The sequence below is a fragment of the Cupressus sempervirens genome, chromosome 8 (genome assembly GCF_028749045.1).
Source record: "Cupressus sempervirens isolate cs-2001-9-10 chromosome 8, ASM2874904v1, whole genome shotgun sequence".
NCBI lineage: Eukaryota > Viridiplantae > Streptophyta > Pinopsida > Cupressales > Cupressaceae > Cupressus > Cupressus sempervirens.
Window position 1 is genome coordinate 742,656,763 of NC_143125.1, and position 19,795 is coordinate 742,676,557.

The 19,795-nt window shown below is 36.4% G+C and overlaps 1 protein-coding gene across 1 annotated transcript; it reads left to right on the forward strand.

The window, feature by feature from the left end:
* The first annotated feature begins 8,610 nt into the window (after positions 1-8,610).
* LOC149544554 (leucoanthocyanidin dioxygenase-like) lies at positions 8,611-10,329 on the forward strand. The gene is made up of 3 exons (XM_089795186.1): positions 8,611-9,147; positions 9,407-9,737; positions 9,924-10,329. Exons 1-3 carry the CDS (start codon positions 8,675-8,677, stop codon positions 10,164-10,166), a joined length of 1,047 nt encoding a protein of 348 aa, XP_089651312.1. The 5' UTR covers positions 8,611-8,674; the 3' UTR covers positions 10,167-10,329.
* The last annotated feature ends 9,466 nt before the right edge of the window (positions 10,330-19,795 follow it).

The window sequence follows — 19,795 nt, forward strand, 5'->3', positions numbered from 1 at the left end:
CTTGTTCATAACAATCCAACTCTTGACATGTCCCTTCTAAAATACATGTTCCCAAAGAGAAGCATTTGATCCAACTCAAAGAAAAATTCAAGAGGCCACAAAGGCCCAAGATGCAAAAGTCAAAAATCATGTGGATACCTAGGATTCTCATAAAATAAATGCATCTCAAAGAAAAATCTCAATTGGCATCCATTCATGCTACTCAAAAATCCTCCTCTGTTCATCCTTTATCAAAATCTCCATATATACATCCTTCATCCCCACAACCCACTCTTAGTCCATATGCTTCTTATCCTAAAGTTCACATCCTCCATCTTTCAACTTTACTGTTAGTCCTTATATTTCTCTTCCTCCATTTTTTCCTTAACCTCATTCAATATCATCTTTCCCACTACTTCATCACCTTTCAAGGTGTGTGCCAATGATGATCTTTCCATTTTCCTTATTCATTTACCCACAAGTCTTATGTCTTCCCATCCCTTATCTACCAACTCCCACCCACGATTCCACTCCTTTATTCCAATCATTTTCAACTTTCTCCCTTCCTACCAACATCTATGAGTCAAAATATGTCAAAAAAGTCAAAAAAAATAAAAATCCATCCACTACTAAAATCTTTGCAATTCAAGCGCCTTAGACAAGTACCTTGATGAAAACTTGACAAATAAGAGTCATGTGTCATAGGATAACCTATGTACCTTTTTTACACATTTCTTTACAACATATGTCTTTAGGGTTCTTGACACCCCTAGGGACATATTATAATTATTTATATAGGTCGAAAGGGATCATAGGATAACCAATGACCCCTTTCGATAGAATTTATTACAACATATGTTACTAGGGGTCCTAGGACCCCTAGGGACATATTATAATCATTTGTATGGGTCAAAAAGGGTTCATAGGATAACCTATGATCCCTTTCAACATATTATAATCATTTATATGGGTCGAAAGGGGTCATAGGATAACCTATGACCCTTTTTGACATATTTCATGACAACATATGTTTCTAGGTGTCCTATGACCCCTAGGGACATATTATAATCGTTTATATGGGTCCAAAGGGGTCATAGGTTCCTAGGGGTCCTAGGGACATACATTATGTGTTTGAATGGGTCGAATGGGATCATAAAGTTCCCTATGACCTCTTTTGACTCATTAAATAAGAAAATACATTCCTAGGGGTCCTATGAATATATATTATGTGTACAAATGAGTCGAAAGGGGTAACAAAGTATCTTATGACCCCTAAGCACACTTAATGTCATCGAATGGGTCAAAAAGGGTCATAGGGTATTATAAGGCCATTTTGAGTCATTAAATCACATCATTTATGTGGTTAGGGGTCCTAGGAACCATAAGCACACATATTGTGATTGAATGGGTTAAAGAGTGTCAAAGGGTACCCTATGACCCCTTTTGATCCTTTGGAACCATTATATGTATGGTTAAGTGTCCTAAAGATTTTTAAAAACATATGAAATATCTTAAAAAGGGGTCATACTATTGTAAAAGAATTTGAATTTTTTTTTAAAAAATAAATTAATTAAAAATTTAATTTAATTTTTTTTTAAATGAGTATCCAATTTGGGAACAGGTACTTGATTAGGCTTGGTTTTACTCTAGATGCCAACCCTCCATGGTCAACACCAGAAACATCCCAAAAATATGTTTTTGGCCTATTGTTGTGTGTTTCTAACTTTGATGGTGTAGCTGACGAGTTTTTTTTCATCCAAATTTGATGAAATGAAAAGGTTTCTTGAGAACATTCTCAACTTTCCATCGATATAATGTCTGTCATATTATGAGTTAAGTAAGTAATTATTACTTATTCTCTAATGGAGTTAGCTACAAAGTGTTGATTGACATACTGATTGAAAATAGCTATAACTTTAAAACCGTATAATATTTTTGAAATCCAAAAGATGCGTCACATTCTATGCTTCAACTAAAATAAGAAAAAAAGAAATTTTTTATTTTTATTTATTTTGAACTAGTTAAGGTGGTTAGACATGGGAGTTTTATAATTCTGAAAATAGTATGTTCGAAATTTCATAATTAATTAATTATTTGGAATAAAAATTCCCAAAAATATGTGCCACATTTGAGCATGAGTCTACTTTTTATATCTATAATTATATTAAAAAATATTATCATTTGATTTTGATTAAGATGGTTAAACATACACCTACTTTTTATTTTCTCCCTAAAATTTTTTTAGTAGTGCATTATAAAATCCAGAATTTTGACCAATCAAATAATTTTTCTCCAGATAAGGCCTAGTAGTTTAGAAACTATATTCAATTTCCTACAAATTATTTTCTTACAACTTTTTGATATAAAGTCTAGAACCACTTAAAATTTATGTGTCAAGTTGACATAACCCTGATTTACTAGTTTTTCCCTGCCACTTAAGGCCATAGTTTGTTTGACCATAATCCTACACATACCCATATGGTGCAGCAGTTTAAGTTTTCCCTATATTATCTGCACACCTTTTTCTTCAAAACTTTCCCACCATAGCTGGCAAGCTTTCAAAAATGGATCCAATTGTTGAAGTGCCTTCTCCTTCCTATCTAGTATCGTACCTAGAGTTGCCTCAGGATTATTAGGGTCCAAAGGACCAACCATTCCATGAAAATAGCCTCCTAAAAGATCATTCTATTTCCAAAGCCTCACCAATTCAGACTCATCTTGTTCTAAGTGTCTAAACACTTCTTTTACTCATGTGGTGATCAACACTTTAGGTGTGTCCATAGTGGGCTTTCCCAACAAGACCTCCTTAATCTGATAATCTTTCAGAGTCAGAGCTTCAATATTTGCATGTAGAGGATGGATGGCAATATGAGTCAACAAGTCCTAATTTTGGTTCTTCATAATGAAGGCCAATGTTTGCACATCACCCATAGGTGGCTCGGGTCTCTTGAGGGCTTCAACTAATTCTTTCATTCCCTCATGTGCATTGCAATGCAGTTGCCTTTTCTTCATGACCATCACCTCCCTCTTCAACCAACCTAGAGTAGTTTCCATTGGAAACATATACTTAGTTGAAGAGGTGGTTTGTACTGCTAGACCCTTTCCCTTATCACTCCTCTCTAGAGTCTTCTCTTTCTATGTGAGATCTATATTAGGCATCATTATATGTGTTGAGTCCATAATCCTTACCTTTGTATATTGGGAAGTTTGCCGAGGTTCTTCATATATCTACGTGGTGATTGACTCCAATCCTCTCCCAAAGGCTAATTCATTGGTCTATCCCTTATCTTTTCACCTATGAGTTCAGTACCCATAGCCATGAAGTCAAAATCTGACATGTCAAAGTCATCATTCCCCTAACCCTCTTGTTCATCAATCCACTACTACAGCTCATCCTTTGAAGTTGTAACTTGAATAGGTTGTGTGGGAATAGATGGTGGCATTGTAGTGGAACTCCTTCTTCACTCTACCTCTATAGCTTTGGCAAGATGACTCCTTTGACTCAAGGGAAGGTTATCCTCTTCATCTTCTTCATCCTCTTTAGGGATGGTTTCTAGGACTAAAGGAATAAGAATAACCCTTATAATCACTTTTTTTCTTCTAGTCCTTCTTACTATAGTTTTTTTCTTAGCTTTCTTAGGGACTGATGGGGAGGCTTCTTCCTCTAGAATAGGTAGAGACACCTCATATGCTTCTTCTTGAATAGTTGGAGACTCGTTATCCCTATTCTAGCAACAACCCTTGTGGATTATCCTAAGTTTGAATGGCTTCTACATTTCTGGGCTCTTGGTTCTGAGGTGCTTGAGTTGCCTCCTGGGCTTGAGTCCCTTCAACTTTGGGCTCAACTTGTTGAGGAGAATCTCTATTTCTTTTATTCTTTCCCTTTTCCACTTTAAAGTACCCAACTTCCCTATCATGTTGATACATCATCTTTAGCCTAATTGAAAATTGCATTGTGAATGTCGGTATTGTAATCTTTACTAGTCAAGTTGTAGCTTGGAAGACTACTACTTGCAAAACTAATTCCATCTTGAAGGGCTTCTTGATCCAATCTTTGGTTAATTGGATAATATGCCTTGCTCTATAGTTGATATCTACATTCTCCTCCCTGTCAACCTCTGCATTCATGATTGGTTGATCGTATATCTTGTCCTAGTTGTACTTGAGGGATCCAATACATCTGGAGTGTCTTATTGAATAGATTTCAATGGGACCTTAATCTTTAAAGCACTACCTTCTAGATAAAGAGTCATCCTACAATAATCCCTTATTCAGATATTATAGTCATCTACTACATTCATCCAATGATCTTCTATTGCATCTTCATGTTCAAATTCCTCTCTTGCCAAATATTGGACTCTGCCAATATTTTCAAAACATGGACAAGGGAAGATATAGTCCTCCAACAGATATTGATCCTAGTCTAAATCAAAAGTCATGATGTCCTTCTTTCTCTTGACTACAAAAGGACCTATGGTGATGGGCCATACCCAAGTCTTCTTATGTTGTTTCCTCACTCTATCATATGTAGATGTGAGTTTTCATGCAATCTCCAAAAAAATGAGTTTATCACATGGATACCTAGGGAGCTTCTTAGGATTTATAGTTGCACCCACTACCCTTAGATAAGTGAATGTCTTGAATTGGATGTAGTAGGCTCCTATTTCTACAATTCTTGTCACTGCCTCTACTGACATTCCTTTTTCATAATTACCTTCAATGAATCAGATGATTACAAAAATGAAAGCATCATTCACAATACTATACTCTTTTCTTTGGTCTAATAGCTTTTTCTTCACTCGCTAGGGGTATACCACATAAGGCCAGGCATTAGCATCTTGCATGCTTCACCTCTTGAATAACCTTGTGTAGTCAGTAGTCCTTGCTACTAACAAATATACCAAAAATGAAGTCATATAAAATCTAGGATCATATTTGACTACCACCAAATGTTCATCTGGATTCTCACTAACTATTGTGGCCCATTCAATTGGCATCTTCGTCATTCTAATGGTCTCAATGAAATGTACCATCCATATATTTAAGTACCATGTTGTTGGCAATCCCATAATCCTGCTCAAAAGTGTTATGGACTATCTAATATCATCATTTATATAACCTCTTGTCATGTCAACTTTTCCCTCTCTTTGCCCAACAGGTGTTCTATCAATTAGATATGATGATTGAATAATCTCTGTATCATTCTGCTCATTGTACCTATACCACCTTTTTGCTTGATGATATGTCAACCTTATGTATTGATCTGCCCTTAGGAGATGAAAGACTTTCTTAGTATTCTTCTGCCTTAGATCTAGAATGATCTCCCCTATTATTCTTTTCACCACTCTCTCTTATAACACATAATTCTCTACTAAGGCCATGACCAACTCAGAAGATTGTATTGATATAGGGTGTGAGGCTGCATTTACCAATCTTGATCTAATAAGTGCCAAGATCATTGGGGATATCTCATTTGTCTTGTTGTAGAGAACTAAGAATGCATTCCAATAAATATGACCTAATTTCGTGTCCTGAATCACTAAATGTGCATCTTGGAAGCGTGATTTCAATTGGACACCTTGAAACTTAAAGACTACTAGTTTTGGAGTAATCTTTGTTGTAAGTGAGGACGAGGAGGAAGCCATTTTATCTTAAAAATATATAAGTACATTAGTCCAAAAAGTTAAAATTTAAACCCTAAAAAAACCCTAATTACTAAAAAACCAACAAACCCAGAACATAAAACCTAGCCAAAACACGAGCAAAAACCCTATTTTAGCCTTTGATAGGCAATTTTTAGCACACCTTTCACATCGTTTGGGTGCACTAGGTGTTCTCTTTATTATTAGCAAGTTTTACCATTTAAGAGTGCATACATGTACACCTTGTGGGGAGTGCATGTGTGCAACTTTATTATGCAAAATATTCTAAGTGTAATAATAGGGTGCGGACATGTGCACCTTGAGATTGCTAGAGTTTGGCTTTAAAACCAAATGGTGCATAGTTGTGCACCTTGGAAATATGCACAAATGCACACCATTCTTTTATTTTCTTAGCTTATCTTGTTACAATGGTTCATAGTTGCACACCTTTGAAGGGTGCGCACTTGCGCACCACTATTGTTGCATTTAGATTTTTATGTTTTGAAAGGTGTGCATATGCGCACCTGACAATCTTAGGTGTTATTTCTTTTAGGTTTTTATTGTTTTAGTAAAGGTGTGCACCTTGGATAGGTGTGCAAGGTGTGCACCTTTATCTTAGTGATGAGGTTGAGTTTGTGAGTAGGAAAGAAGAATGTGGGCACACCTCTATGGGTGTGGAGGTAGGCTCAAATCTAGATATAGGAGGAAATGAAATGAGGAGGGGGGTAGGGTCTCAATCTTTTATAGGCCCAGGATGGAGCGCACCCTTTTGGGGCACACACCTACGTAGGTGCGCACTTCCAAAGGAAGTGCTCCCACACTAAGGCACATAACACACAAGCGCACCTTGGAAGGTGCGCATGTGTGCTAGGTGCACTAGTGTGTACCTTTCCCTTATATCAAATCACCTTACACTTAAAATCTTCAATTTCTAACAACTAGGTTTTTCAGGTAGAGGATCAAGCTAGACTCAGACCCTAGACTAGGGGTTTGGGAAAGCAAAAATTTAATAAGGGGTCCTCATTTCTTAAGAGAAATGGGGCGTGGGGCATGCGTTGTGAAACCACAACATGACTCATCATGAAAATCATTAAAATAACATGTCTAGAATGAAATGTCTAAAGAACAAATTTTTAAAGATTCAACCAAAACTTAATTAAAAAATTTGTTATATTTGAATTTAGAAATATCATTTTCTATTAGTAAAATGTAATATTTGTATGTAGAGTATAATATAAAAAGCAAGCTAGGTGGGTGGAAATACCTATTAGTAATCATAACTATTTGATATCTCTAATTTGAGGACTAGTGGTATCTCTAATTTTCATATCCAATTGAAGAGGACTAGAATTTTATGTTTCAAAAGGTGCGCATATGCACACTTTACAATCTTAGGTGTTATTTTTCTTAGGTTTTTATTGTTTTAGCAAAAGTGTGCACCTTGTATAGGTGTGCAAGGTGTGCACCTTTATCTTAGTGATTAGGTTGAGTTTGTGTATATGAAAGAAGAATGTGGGCGCACCTCTATGGGTGTAGAGGTAGGCTCAAATCTGAATGTAGGAGGAAATGAAATGAGGATGGGGGTAGGGTCTCAAAATTTTATAGGCCCAGGATGGAGCGCACCCTTTGGGGGTGCGCACCTGCACAGGTGCACACTTACAAAGGAAGTGCTCCCACACTAAGGCACCTAATGCATGAGTGCACCTTAGAAGGTGCGCATGTGTGTTAGGTGCACTAGTGTGTATCTTTCCCTTATATCAAATCACCTTGTGCTTAAAATCTTCAATTTCTAACAACTAGGTTTTTCAGGCAGAGGATTAGGTTGGACTCAAACCCTGGACTAGGGGTCTGGGAAAGCAAAAATTTAATAGGGGGCCCCCATTTCTTAAGAGAAATGGGGTGTGCATTGTGAAACCACAACATGACTCATCATGAAAATCATTAAAATAACATGTCTAGAATGAAATGTCTGAAGAACGAATTTTTAAAGATTCAACCAAAACTTAATTAAAAAATCTATTATATTTGAATTTAAAAATATCATTTTCTATTAGTAAAATGTTATATTTGTATGTAGAGTATAATATAAAAGCAAGCTAGGTGGGTGGAAATACCTATTATTAATCATAACTGTTTGATATCTCTAATTTCATATCCAACTAGAGAGGACTAGTGGTGGAACACAATTTCCTTTTGTTACATTAACAACACAATATTGTATACTTTACAACTTATATCCTAAACAAATGGACTAATACTAGGATACTAAAATCTTTTGATGATCCCACATGTTTCATGAGAAAACATAAGGTATTTATTGTGTTCACATTTCATTTTGTAATAAGATAAATCGCTAATATGAAACACTCCAATGTATATGCATTTCTATCTAGTATGTGTACACATAAAAATAATGTTCGTTCACTCCAATAAAAAGACTTATTAAAGTAAGTGACTTATCTAATTAAGTGAATATATTACTTTTAAATGATAAATTTTGAAAAAGATTATTCATTTCACTTAAAATTAAATAAAACATGTAAATATTTCTTTATATTCAAGTATTGATCAATTTTAGTTAACAATTTTTTTTTAAAATCAATTATTATATTTAATTAAATACACGTAAATGTATAATAAGTCTAAATAATATAATCATAATAAATAAATACAGATATATAACTATTAAACCATGTATAATAAGCGATGCTTCAACAACCTCATCAATTCATATAATTCTTTAACCAATCACTTTATGATAGACTTTTTAACCTCTCTAGAAATTAAGACCCTTTGCCTCATAAATATTGACGACAGACGTGAATGAAGAAAGAAGTTTGTAAGAGCGACTCGACTCCTTAATCTAAAACTACGTATGCCGGGAACAGATGTCAAGATATGCCGTGTTTTGTTTGTTTCTGCGTGTGTTCAAAAGCACGTGATCAGAAATTGAACCACTCATCTTCCTTTATAAACAGGACCAAGCTACACAAATCTGTTATGTGTATATTTCAGCTGTAATACCTTTGTAGTAGAAGGCAAAGTATTGCGCAATGGCCACAAGAGTTCAAAGCTTGGCAGAGAGTGGAATACAGAGCGTTCCACCTCAGTACCTTTGGCCGGGACTTCAGTCCACACTCAACACCCTTCCTGATTCCGCACACCTCCCAAAAGTCCCCCTCATTGACTTAAAAGGCTTGAGTAACCCTAATGCCCATCTCCAAGAAGATATCGTTGCACAAATCTCAAGTGCAGCAGAAGAGTGGGGCTTCTTTGTGCTCGTCAATCATGGAATCCCTGAATCTCTTACTTCTCGTGTGCAAGAAGTAGGCGGTGCCTTCTTTGGGCTTCCTCTGGAAGTGAAGGAATTGTATAAGGCGGAAGGGGGGAATCCTATTGGCTACGGCAGCAAAGTGGGAACCTCTAAGGATGTCAAATTAGAGTGGAAAGATTATTTTTATAACGTTGTGCTACCTGTTGCCCACAGAAACATGAGCAAATGGCCCAAACAGCCCACAGATTTCACGTTAGTATTCATCTTCTCTAAGCATAAACAACACTACTTGTGTAAGGTCATTCTTAAACATTGTAGGGAAAAAGTAAGTCTGGAAAAATAAATCAATTTTGAGTATTGAACACATTTAATTTAAGAATCAAATTTTAGTGTATGATGTTTAAGGCTTTACTTCAGTACAAGATTTATATTTACATCTTTTGTCTTACTTTTCTTCTATATGAATCTCATCATTGGACTTTTCTTATTCATCATCTATGTTTTATTATAGGGAGGTGATGGAAGAATATGGAAGAGAGGTTTATAAATTGTGTGAAATACTCATGCAAGTACTTTCGAGAGGTTTAGGATTACAAAATGAAAATGCTCTTAATCAGGCAATAGGAGGAGACAGAAAGGAGTTGCATGTAGGCATAAATTATTATCCACCATCTCCACAACCTGATCTTGTATTGGGTCTTGCCCCTCACTCTGATGCCAATGCCCTTACAATTCTCCTTCATAATCAAGTTCCAGGGCTGCAGATTTTTAAAGACGGTAAATGGATTGATGTACAATGCATCCCAGGTTCTCTAGTTGTCAATATTGCTGATCAATTAGAGGTATATATTTTATTTTATTTTATTTTTATTTTGTAGACAACTCTTGTAAGTACAACTTTAAATGTAAGAAATCCTAATGATCAAATATATATAGTCAATATTTATATTTATATTCTTGATTTAAATTTATTTTTAATAATGATACTAAATGATTTCAACTTCTAACTTTATTGTGTTATATTGTAGATATTAAGCAATGGAAAATACAAGAGCATTGAACATAGGGGTGGGGTTCATAAGGATCGAAAAAGGATGTCTTGGGCCATGTTTTGTAATCCACCACTTGATATGAAAGTTGCACCTCTTAAAGAGTTGATAGATGATAACAACCCTCCATTGTATGAAGAGTTGTTTTTCCATGACTACGTGAAAAATTATTTCACCAAAGGACTTGCGGGAAAGGACCAAATCAATGAACGTAAACTTTAAACAACTAATAATTCCCTACTAGATATTATCTAAACCCCTAGAGTTCATGATGACATCTCTTAGCAAACATCTATTTCTTAATATATCATGGTATGCTCATTTCGCTCTTGTTTGTAATAAACAATAATACATTTATTTTATTGTGATGGATTTCAATAGTAAAGTTGTGTTATGTGTTCAAGTTATACAATTTATTTCTCATTTTGTTTACATTTAAATTCAAATAAATATATAGTGATTTAAGAAATTGTGAGAATATTTCTCCAATTATTGAAGTTTCTTTAAACTCATATATAAACTATTAGAAAAGAAAACATTAATCATTAAAAGCTCAAAGACAATATACAAGAGAAAATTATAAATATAGTAAAATATTGAATATAATTAAGAAAGTGAAGCAAAAATATGATTTAGAAAGTTGTTTATATATCCTTTTTTTTTAATAAAATGGTATAAAGTATTATATGATTTAAATAAATCATTATTAATTGAAGTAATATGGTATGGCTTGATCAATTTTTATTTATGGACACCATTGCAACAAAATATTTTTTAAAGATATTAAAGTTAAATTTAAAATACCATTAAAATTTTATCTAATAAACTCAATCAATGAATATTACTAGAATATTATTATATTTAAATTATTGAGTATTCTAGTCTTTAACAAGTATAACATCTTTGATGTAAAATAACTAAGATTCACAAATAAAGATCCAAATGTAGTAAGGAAAAATGGAATTGGTGATGAGGCATAGGAAATTTATGTCGTTCTCATCTAAGAAGGACATGCAACATCATAAATTTGAATCTAAATTCAAAATTAATTGACAAATGTATAGATAAATTAATGGCCTCTTTCCTCATATTAAATTGACAAGTACAAAATAATTGTTCAATTTTTTATCAAACATTTCAATGTAGCATTAAATTGTCTCAAGAAGGATTATTGCGTGAACTAATTGATAAATTAGTCAAAATTTTAATAATGGTTTATGGCATGGACAAAACATGTCATTTGATGAAAGTCAAAGACAACATAGTAAATCATAATGTATATACTAATAAGATCCAATAGTTTCACTAAATGATTTACATATATATGAAGGAACACATTACTTGATATGCATTGATATCTTTAACAAATTGATTCTACGGACACTAGAGGGAGTAATATTGAATTTACACTTTCTTAATTCCACATTCCCTTCACTTTTCTTCTTCTATATTTTTATGAAGAATGTGAATTTCAAATTCTTTATCTCCATTTACTCAAATGAATTATATTTTCTTTCTCTACCAAAAAATATCATTTATTCTAATTCAATTCCTTCTCTAATTGGCCAATCTTGGCCTCCCCACAAAATGCATCAAATGTGTTTCTATGATTTCAATAACATAGGAAAAACATTTCAACTAATGAAAATCAAAGAATTAAGAATAGAAAGGCATGATATGTAATACCCCTTCTAGGGAACCTAGATGGCATAGGTCACAAGTATTAAAACTCAGATTAATTTTCTTTTTAAAACCTTTCTTACCTAAGTATTTGAATTAATTCTTTAATTTAGACACCCCTCTAAGTTACCTAATATAGGCACCAATCCTAAAATATAATATGTCAATGCATGACTACTTGATTAGATGCATAGATAAAATCTATCAACTAAAGAACTACATAAGTTACACATGCCATAAGTACATGAGTTATATCATTTACTCTTATCCATTTAGCTAGTCATATTATGATTGTTATTCCTTTCATCTTTAAGTGGCTTCAAATAGAGATTAAATGAAAGAAGTTCATTCATGGAACCATAAATAATACCTCAATATATTTTACATGGAACCATGTAGGTCCAAAAAGATCCACCCACCCATGCTAGGATATAGAACCAAGGTCTACATGGGAAACTATGGTTGTCTGAGGTTTTGGGATGATCCCTCCTAATAGAACTAAGATCATCAAAGCCTAATAAATTATAAGATGCAAAGAATAAAGCCCCAAAATGAACATTAAATCACTAGTAAACATCAAGCTACAATAGCTCAACATAGATATCAAAGAAGTGTCAAATATAAAAACACAAATAATAAGGTTGCATAAAAAAATACAAAAGAAGAGTTCTCTAGGATATGGGCTAGATGATTGAAATCACAGATTCCTCTATATTGGGATCCTCTCTAGTCTTAATGTACATTGTCACCCTTATGACCTACCCTAATAGTTAGAATGATGTCACTACTCCAACAAGACCTATGTGGACTATTAATCTAAACATTTATCTTATTAATAAATTTTATTAAGACCTTACTCATTCCCATCCATTTTAAGTTATGTTAGGTTTTCTTTTCCAAAACTCACCCAAACACTATCCTTTTGACCTTCTCAACCCTGATTTTAAGGTGATCCACCCACCTAGTGCATCTAGGAACCCTACTCATACAAAATTCCATTTAGAGAAACATGTGACTCTACAACATGACACCCCTCCTTTGGGTTCTTAGGTGTTTTCCCATGATCTACATCATCGAGACAAATCCTATCCCTAAAATACATAGTGATGAAATAAAAAGTAATCATATCTCAACAAAGCTCTTATGGGGATTCTTATCTATGCAACTGCATAATAGAGATATTCATGAAAAAAAAATTGATTCAAATACTCAAAATAGAAATCTAGATACCCACTTGAGATTTCGCAATATTAGTTTGATTTAAACACATCAAAATGAATTTAAAAGTTCCATACATAACATAAAAATAATATTAAATGTAAAAAAACACCAAATGAGCCCAAAATGAGATTTTAAAAGCCTCCGGTAACCTACAAGCCTCTAATACATGACAACTTCTATAATTGATTTATTTCAAACAATGTTTAAATGCCAAGAATAGTCATTAAAGATAAATAACTCATTTCTTTCACAAATCACATAACTAATCCAATTATTTTAGTGAAGATAAAGAAAGAAATTTTGTATGTTTTCCCTAAATTTTCTATGAAGACATAATTGTGGGAGTTAAAGTTATAGATAATATTCTAAAATCGAAAACTCTACTTATAGTTTAGACCTACATTCACAAAAATGGTTGTAACTTTCAAAAAGCATAAAAGAAATCAATGAAACTAGATGAAAATGAAATATAAATCAGAGGAACATATTTGATATCAAATTTAGGTGTGTAAAAGATTTTTCTTCATCAACTGCCTATTTTAAAACTTTTCACCTCGTAAACCAAAAGCCGTCTGTGGTTCCCTATTGTTTCTCCCACTAAAACCATAACCCATGTCATTGCATTATATCTATTTCTACAATGTCCACAAGGAATGACAATGGCCTTAGTTTTACATGTTCCTTAAAACCAGCAATGTTGCTCTTTTTCTCTTTTTTTGAAGTCAATAAATTCTTACTAATGGACCAAAACTTCAAGAAGAAAGTAATTGTTCGATGATGTGTTTCTCAAGGCTGTTAGGAACCTGTGTGTTCCTTCTGTTTATTTTGTTAGAGTAGTGTTGTTGGACGCATATGCTTTGTAAGTCGTCCCGTGAGTATATTTTATTATCCCACATGCATAGGTAGTATTACTTTTCTAGATCGTACCCAGTATATAAGAATAGGTTGAGGCCCTTGATGGGCACGGACGAATTTATTGTATTGAGCTTGCTCAAAGGAGGTTACCCCCTCGAAGTGGCCTGCGATCAGTAGATTCATTCTGAGTTCTGCTATCACTTTGTATTCTGTTATTTCGAGCATTCTCACGATATTGCTATAAGGAGGTTCTTCACATCTGGTATCAGAGCACTCTCTTGGGCTCGCTGGGTGGAAATTACATCAAATTTTTTTTTCTGTCGTGGCCTTCAGGTTCCTCTCACTTCTAATATCTCTTGTTATTGCAATAACTCTTTTCAGTTGTTCTGTTTGTGAGTGAATTTTTCTAAGTCGACTGTTCAAAAAAAAAAAAAAAAAAAAAGAGAAATTTTTTCTGTTTTTTAGTCGTAGCTTCCTTGTTTGCTTTCTGTTTCTGCTCATACTTCCGCAGAACGTCTGCAATATCATTTCGCATACTTCCTTCCTTGGCGACCCAACCCCAAATTTTACATATCAAAGCCCTAAATCCCTCATTTATCTAATTTTAGGGTTTGCCCTATCTTTTTCACCTCTCATCCAATCGCCACCAAACTGAGCCACAAGATTCAATTCCTCATTTTGCTCCCTTATCCCTCTTGGACTGTTCGCCTCATTTCGCCTCCCTACCCTTGAAACCCTCATTTTTCTTTTTCCCTTGTCCCCAGATAGTCTCCCACCACCCGTCGAACACCCATTTCCTATATGAGTTTTACCCAAATCCAAGTTTGCCGTAACTAAAAAAGTTTTTGTTTCTCATCTTCTACCCATTCCAATAAAAAAAAAAAAAAAAAAAACAAAAAAAAAAACAAAAACAAAAAAAAACAACCTTGTTTTATGGTTGTTACGCGTACAGGAGAAAAAATCATGGAAGAGGAAATTGCATCCCTCAAAACCAAACTTCAAGATCTGGATGACAAAATTCTGGGTCTTAACTTTCAGCAGTCAGCCATGAGCCGAAACCATTCAGGAGATACTGGGTCCTCTTCTGGCAATTTCCATGGACCAAAGCTTGATTTTCCACGCTTCGATGGTTCTGATCCAACTGGATGGATCTATAGGGCAGAGCAGTATTTCAGCTTGCATAATACTTTGGATAACCACAAAGTTCCCCTTGCATCTTTTCATTTGGAACATGAAGCTCTTCAATGGTTCCGTTGGTACATCAAGGCTAATGTAGGCCCAACGTGGAGAGAATTGTGCACCCTTATTTTGGAGCACTTTGGCCCTAGTTCCTTTGATGATTTCACAGGAGCACTAACTAAACTGCGTCAAACAGGCACTGTAAGAGAATACCAGACAGAGTTTGAAAAATTAGCTAATTACACAAAGGGCTTGTCTGATGAATTCTTCCGTAGTTGTTTTGTCAGTGGTCTGAAGGATGCACTTCGCTCAGAAGTCAAAATGTTTTGACCTACTACAATGATGGAAGCCCTTGGGTTGGCTAAGTTAGCGGAAGACAAGATTAGTGCTCTACAACGCTTCAGATCTAATTTTGTTCCATTCAGAAATACAGGTTCTCACAACCCTCCAGTCATACCAGCTCCCAGAACTACTCCGATCAAGCACTTGTCTGAAACAGAGATGCGATTCAGGCGAGACAAAGGGCTTTGTTATAATTGTGATGAGAAATGGTCTCAGGGCCATAGATGTGTTCAGCAAAAGCTCTATCTCTTGGATGTGGATTCTCCACCGGAACTGGAAGAATATGTAGATGCTCAGGAAACAGTGGATGATGAGGTTGAGCCTCACCAGCCTGAACCTCCTTCACCAGAAGCTCCACCAGAGATATCTGTCCATGCTTTGGCAGGAGTCACTACTCCACAAACCATGCGGGTCCAGGGTTTCTTCAAGAAGATCCCTCTTATTATACTCATTGATTCTAGTAGCACTCATAACTTCATTGATCCACGAATAGCCAAACAGGCTGATTGCTTTATCCATCCCTGCTCTAGCTTTGAAGTCATGATTGCCAATGGGGGCACTTTACCTTGTAAAGGGAAATGTCGCAATGTGCGTCTCTCTATTGGAGATTATAACATGCGCTCTGACATGTTTGCCTTACCCTTAGGTGGCTGTGATGTGGTTTTGGGTGCCCAATGGTTACACACTCTTGGCCCCATTCTTTGGGATTTTGCTGAACTTTGGATGCAGTTTTCAGCCGAGGGGCACCAACACACTTTGAAAGGCTTACAACCAGGGTCTCTCAGCATCATCAGTTCACACCGTATGGAAAAACTTCTTAAGAAGAATTCACATGGTGTCATCGCTCAGCTCCATTCCATTCAGATGCAGCCATCAGCAGTCTCTAGCACTCCTGCCAATCTCCAACACATTTTGGACAAGTATTCTGGTATATTTGTTGAACCTGTGGGATTACCTCCTTCTCGTCCAGAGGACCACCGTATTCAGCTCCTTCCTGGCAGTGTTCCGCCCAACATCAGGCCCTACCGCTACCCATTTCATCAGAAGACCGAAATCGAGATACTTGTTCGTGACTTACTGAAGCAAGGAATTATTCGCCCTAGTACCAGTTCCTTTTCTTCTCCAGTTCTGCTTGTTCGCAAAAAAGATGGGTCATGGCGACTCTGCATTGATTTTCGAGCACTTAATCATCTCACTATAAAGGACAAGTTTCCCATTCCAGTTGTTGATGAACTTCTTGATGAACTTCATGGGGCTCATTTTTTCTCCAAGTTAGATCTTCGTTCTGGGTATCATCAAATTCGGGTTAATGAGGAGGATATACCTAAAACTGCCTTCCGCACACATGATGGTCACTATGAATTTTTAGTCATGCCCTTTGGCCTCACGAATGCTCCTTCAACATTTCAGGCAGTGATGAATAACATATTTCGACCATACCTCCAGAAATTCATTCTGGTCTTCTTTGATGATATCCTCATATATAGCAAAACTTGGGCTGAGCATCTCCATCATCTGGAGCTTGTCTTGCAACTTCTCTCTGATCATCAACTCTATGCAAAACTATCTAAATGTGTGTTTGGCCAGGAGGAAGTGGAGTATCTCGGGCATATTGTTGCACACCATGGAGTGCGGGTGGATCCTACAAAAATAGATGCCATGAAAACTTGGCCGCATCCTAAAACTCTCAAGAGCCTTCGGGGTTTTTTGGGGTTGACTGGCTACTACCGCAAGTTTGTCAAAGATTACGGAAAAATTGCAGCACCATTGACAGCTCTGTTAAAAAAGGATGCCTTCTCCTGGACCCCTGTTGCTGAGACTGCATTTGAACAACTGAAACAGGCTATGTGCAGTACACCTGTTCTCGCGATGCCAGATTTTTCCAAACCCTTCACTATTGAGAGTGATGCTTGCGGCAATGGATTGGGTGTTGTTCTCCTGCAAGATGACCATCCTATTGCGTTCACTAGCAAAGCCCTCTCTGGTAAGAATCTAGCCCTCTCTACTTATGAAAAAAAAATGATGGCTATTTTGCATGCTGTACAGAAGTGGCGACCATACCTCTTAGGGAGTCATTTTTGCATCAGAACCGATCACCAAAGTCTGAAATACTTCCTGGAACAACGGGTATCCTCTCCTACACAACAGAAATGGGTCAGCAAACTCATGGGGTATGATTATGAGATCACCTACAAGAAGGGTAAGGAGAATATTGTGGCAGATGCTCTTTCTCGCACATTTGATAATCAAGCTTCCCTTTCCGCTATTTCTATGCCCATTCCCAATTGGTTAGCGTCTGTTCAGCAGGGCTATGACAGTGACTCTTCTTTATCTCAAATTATTCACCAGCTAGCCAATAATCCTTCTGCTATACCACATTACTCTTGGGATGGTGCTTCTCTTCGATACAAGGGTCGGCTAGTGCTTCCTCAGAACCCAGCTCTACATCAGGCTATTTTTTATGAACTCCATGCTTCTCCTTCAGCAGGGCACTCAGGCTTCCTCAAAACTTATGAGCGAGCAAGGAGAAACTTCTTTTGGAAAGGGATGAAACAGACGATTCAACAGATGGTGGCTGAATGTGATACTTGCCAATGCCACAAGGGTGAAACGACCCTCCTTCCTGGCTTGCTCGAACCATTGCCCATCCCTACACGGATTTGGACTGATATTTCTATGGATTTCATTGAAGGGCTTCCTAAATCCGGTGGCAAGACAGTGATCTTGGTTGTGGTTGATCGTCTCTCGAAATATAGTCATTTTTGTGCCCTCAGCCACCCCTATACTGCCTCCTCTGTTGCACAAATCTTCATGGACCAGATATTTCGTCTTCATGGACTCCCTTCTTCCATTGTCTCTGATCGTGATGCAACTTTTACCAGTCATTTTTGGACTGAACTGTTTCAGAAAACTGGCACCAAACTGAAGATGAGTTCGGGCTATCACCCACAAACTGATGGTCAAACTGAAATTGTCAATAAATGCTTGGAAACTTATCTTCGTTGCTTCACTTCCGAACAGCAACATCAGTGGGCCAAGTGGCTCCCTTTAGCTGAATGGTGGTACAATACCTCTTACCACACTGCCTCTAAAATGACTCCATATGAAGCAGTCTATGGTCAGGCACCTCCAGTGCTCCTTCCCTACACTCCCAACAGCTCACCAGTCCAGGCAGTTGACATAGTTCTCCGCAGCAGGGATCAGATTCTTTGTACCTTACAGGATAATCTTCACATGGCCCGTAATCGGATGAAACAGCAAGCAGATGAACACCATTCTGAGCGCTCATTTCAAGTTGGGGATATGGTTTTTCTTCGTCTACAGCCATACAAACAATCCTCCCTAAAGCTGAAAGGGCGTCATAAGCTGGCCCCAAAATTTTATGGGCCTTATAAGGTTCTGCAGAAGATTGGTTCAGTTGCTTATAAATTGGAACTTCCTCCTTCTTCCCGCATTCATCCAGTCTTTCATGTTTCTTGTCTAAAGAAAGTTCTGGGTACCACTGTCAGAGCACAAACTACTCTCCCTGAAATGGATACGGAAGGATCCGTTATCCTGGAGCCGGTGGCAATCATTGACCAGCGCACTCGCCAGCTTCGCTCTCGCTCCATCTCTGAGGTCTTGATTCAGTGGCATGGCATGCAACCAGAGGATGCTACCTGGGAACCCCTTCTTCAGATTCAACAACAATTTCCACACCTTAAGCTTTGAGGACAAAGCTTTTTTCTAAGGGAGAGGGGATGTTAGGAACCTGTGTGTTCCTTCTGTTTATTTTGTTAGAGTAGTGTTGTTGGACGCATATGCTTTGTAAGTCATCCCGTGAGTATATTTTATTATCCCACATGCATAGGTAGTATTACTTTTCTAGATCGTACCCAGTATATAAGAATAGGTTGAGGCCCTTGATGGGCACGGACGAATTTATTGTATTGAGCTTGCTCAAAGGAGGTTACCCCCTCGAAGTGGCCTGCGATCAGTAGATTCATTCTGAGTTCTGCTATCACTTTGTATTCTGTTATTTCGAGCATTCTCACGATATTGCTATAAGGAGGTTCTTCACAAAGGCACATTCATCATGATATTGCATTGCATTTAATAAAGAAATCTTGGCATAATCTTGTAAAGATGCGTGTTTTTGAACTTGGTGTAAAGCACATCTTATCATGAGGTGGAAAAATACAAGTTCTAAATTTGTCATGGGCCACTTTCTTTAAGAGATAATTAAAGAACTTATAAATAAATTAAAAACTCATTATTTGGCTACCTTTGTTCTATGACAACCATTGTGCTAGTTAAGTCACCTATAAATTCTCTCCTGTTGAGATATGAACTCTTGTTGTAGAGGGATACAATAATGAAGAACCTAAACGTGTACTCCATCCTAGTCTTACAAAAGCAAGAATGGAATAATTTGACATCATATCCAATATGTTCACTACCACTTGGGACATAAGAACTAGTCACACCCTTTATGAAAGTGATATTTCTTAGATAGAAGGATAGAGAGACTGTGTTGAGTTCACATTTATATTACCAGAAGTGGAAGAGGAAAGGCCCCTTGACTTCATGGTGGA

Bases quoted from the DNA above. Each gene is read 5' to 3' on its own strand.
- LOC149544554 (XM_089795186.1), top strand. From the start codon at position 8,675: ATGGCCACAAGAGTTCAAAGCTTGGCAGAGAGTGGAATACAGAGCGTT. The intron at 9,148-9,406 runs GTTAGTATTCAT...GTTTTATTATAG, and splicing joins AAACAGCCCACAGATTTCAC to GGAGGTGATGGAAGAATATG. The intron at 9,738-9,923 runs GTATATATTTTA...GTTATATTGTAG, and splicing joins ATATTGCTGATCAATTAGAG to ATATTAAGCAATGGAAAATA.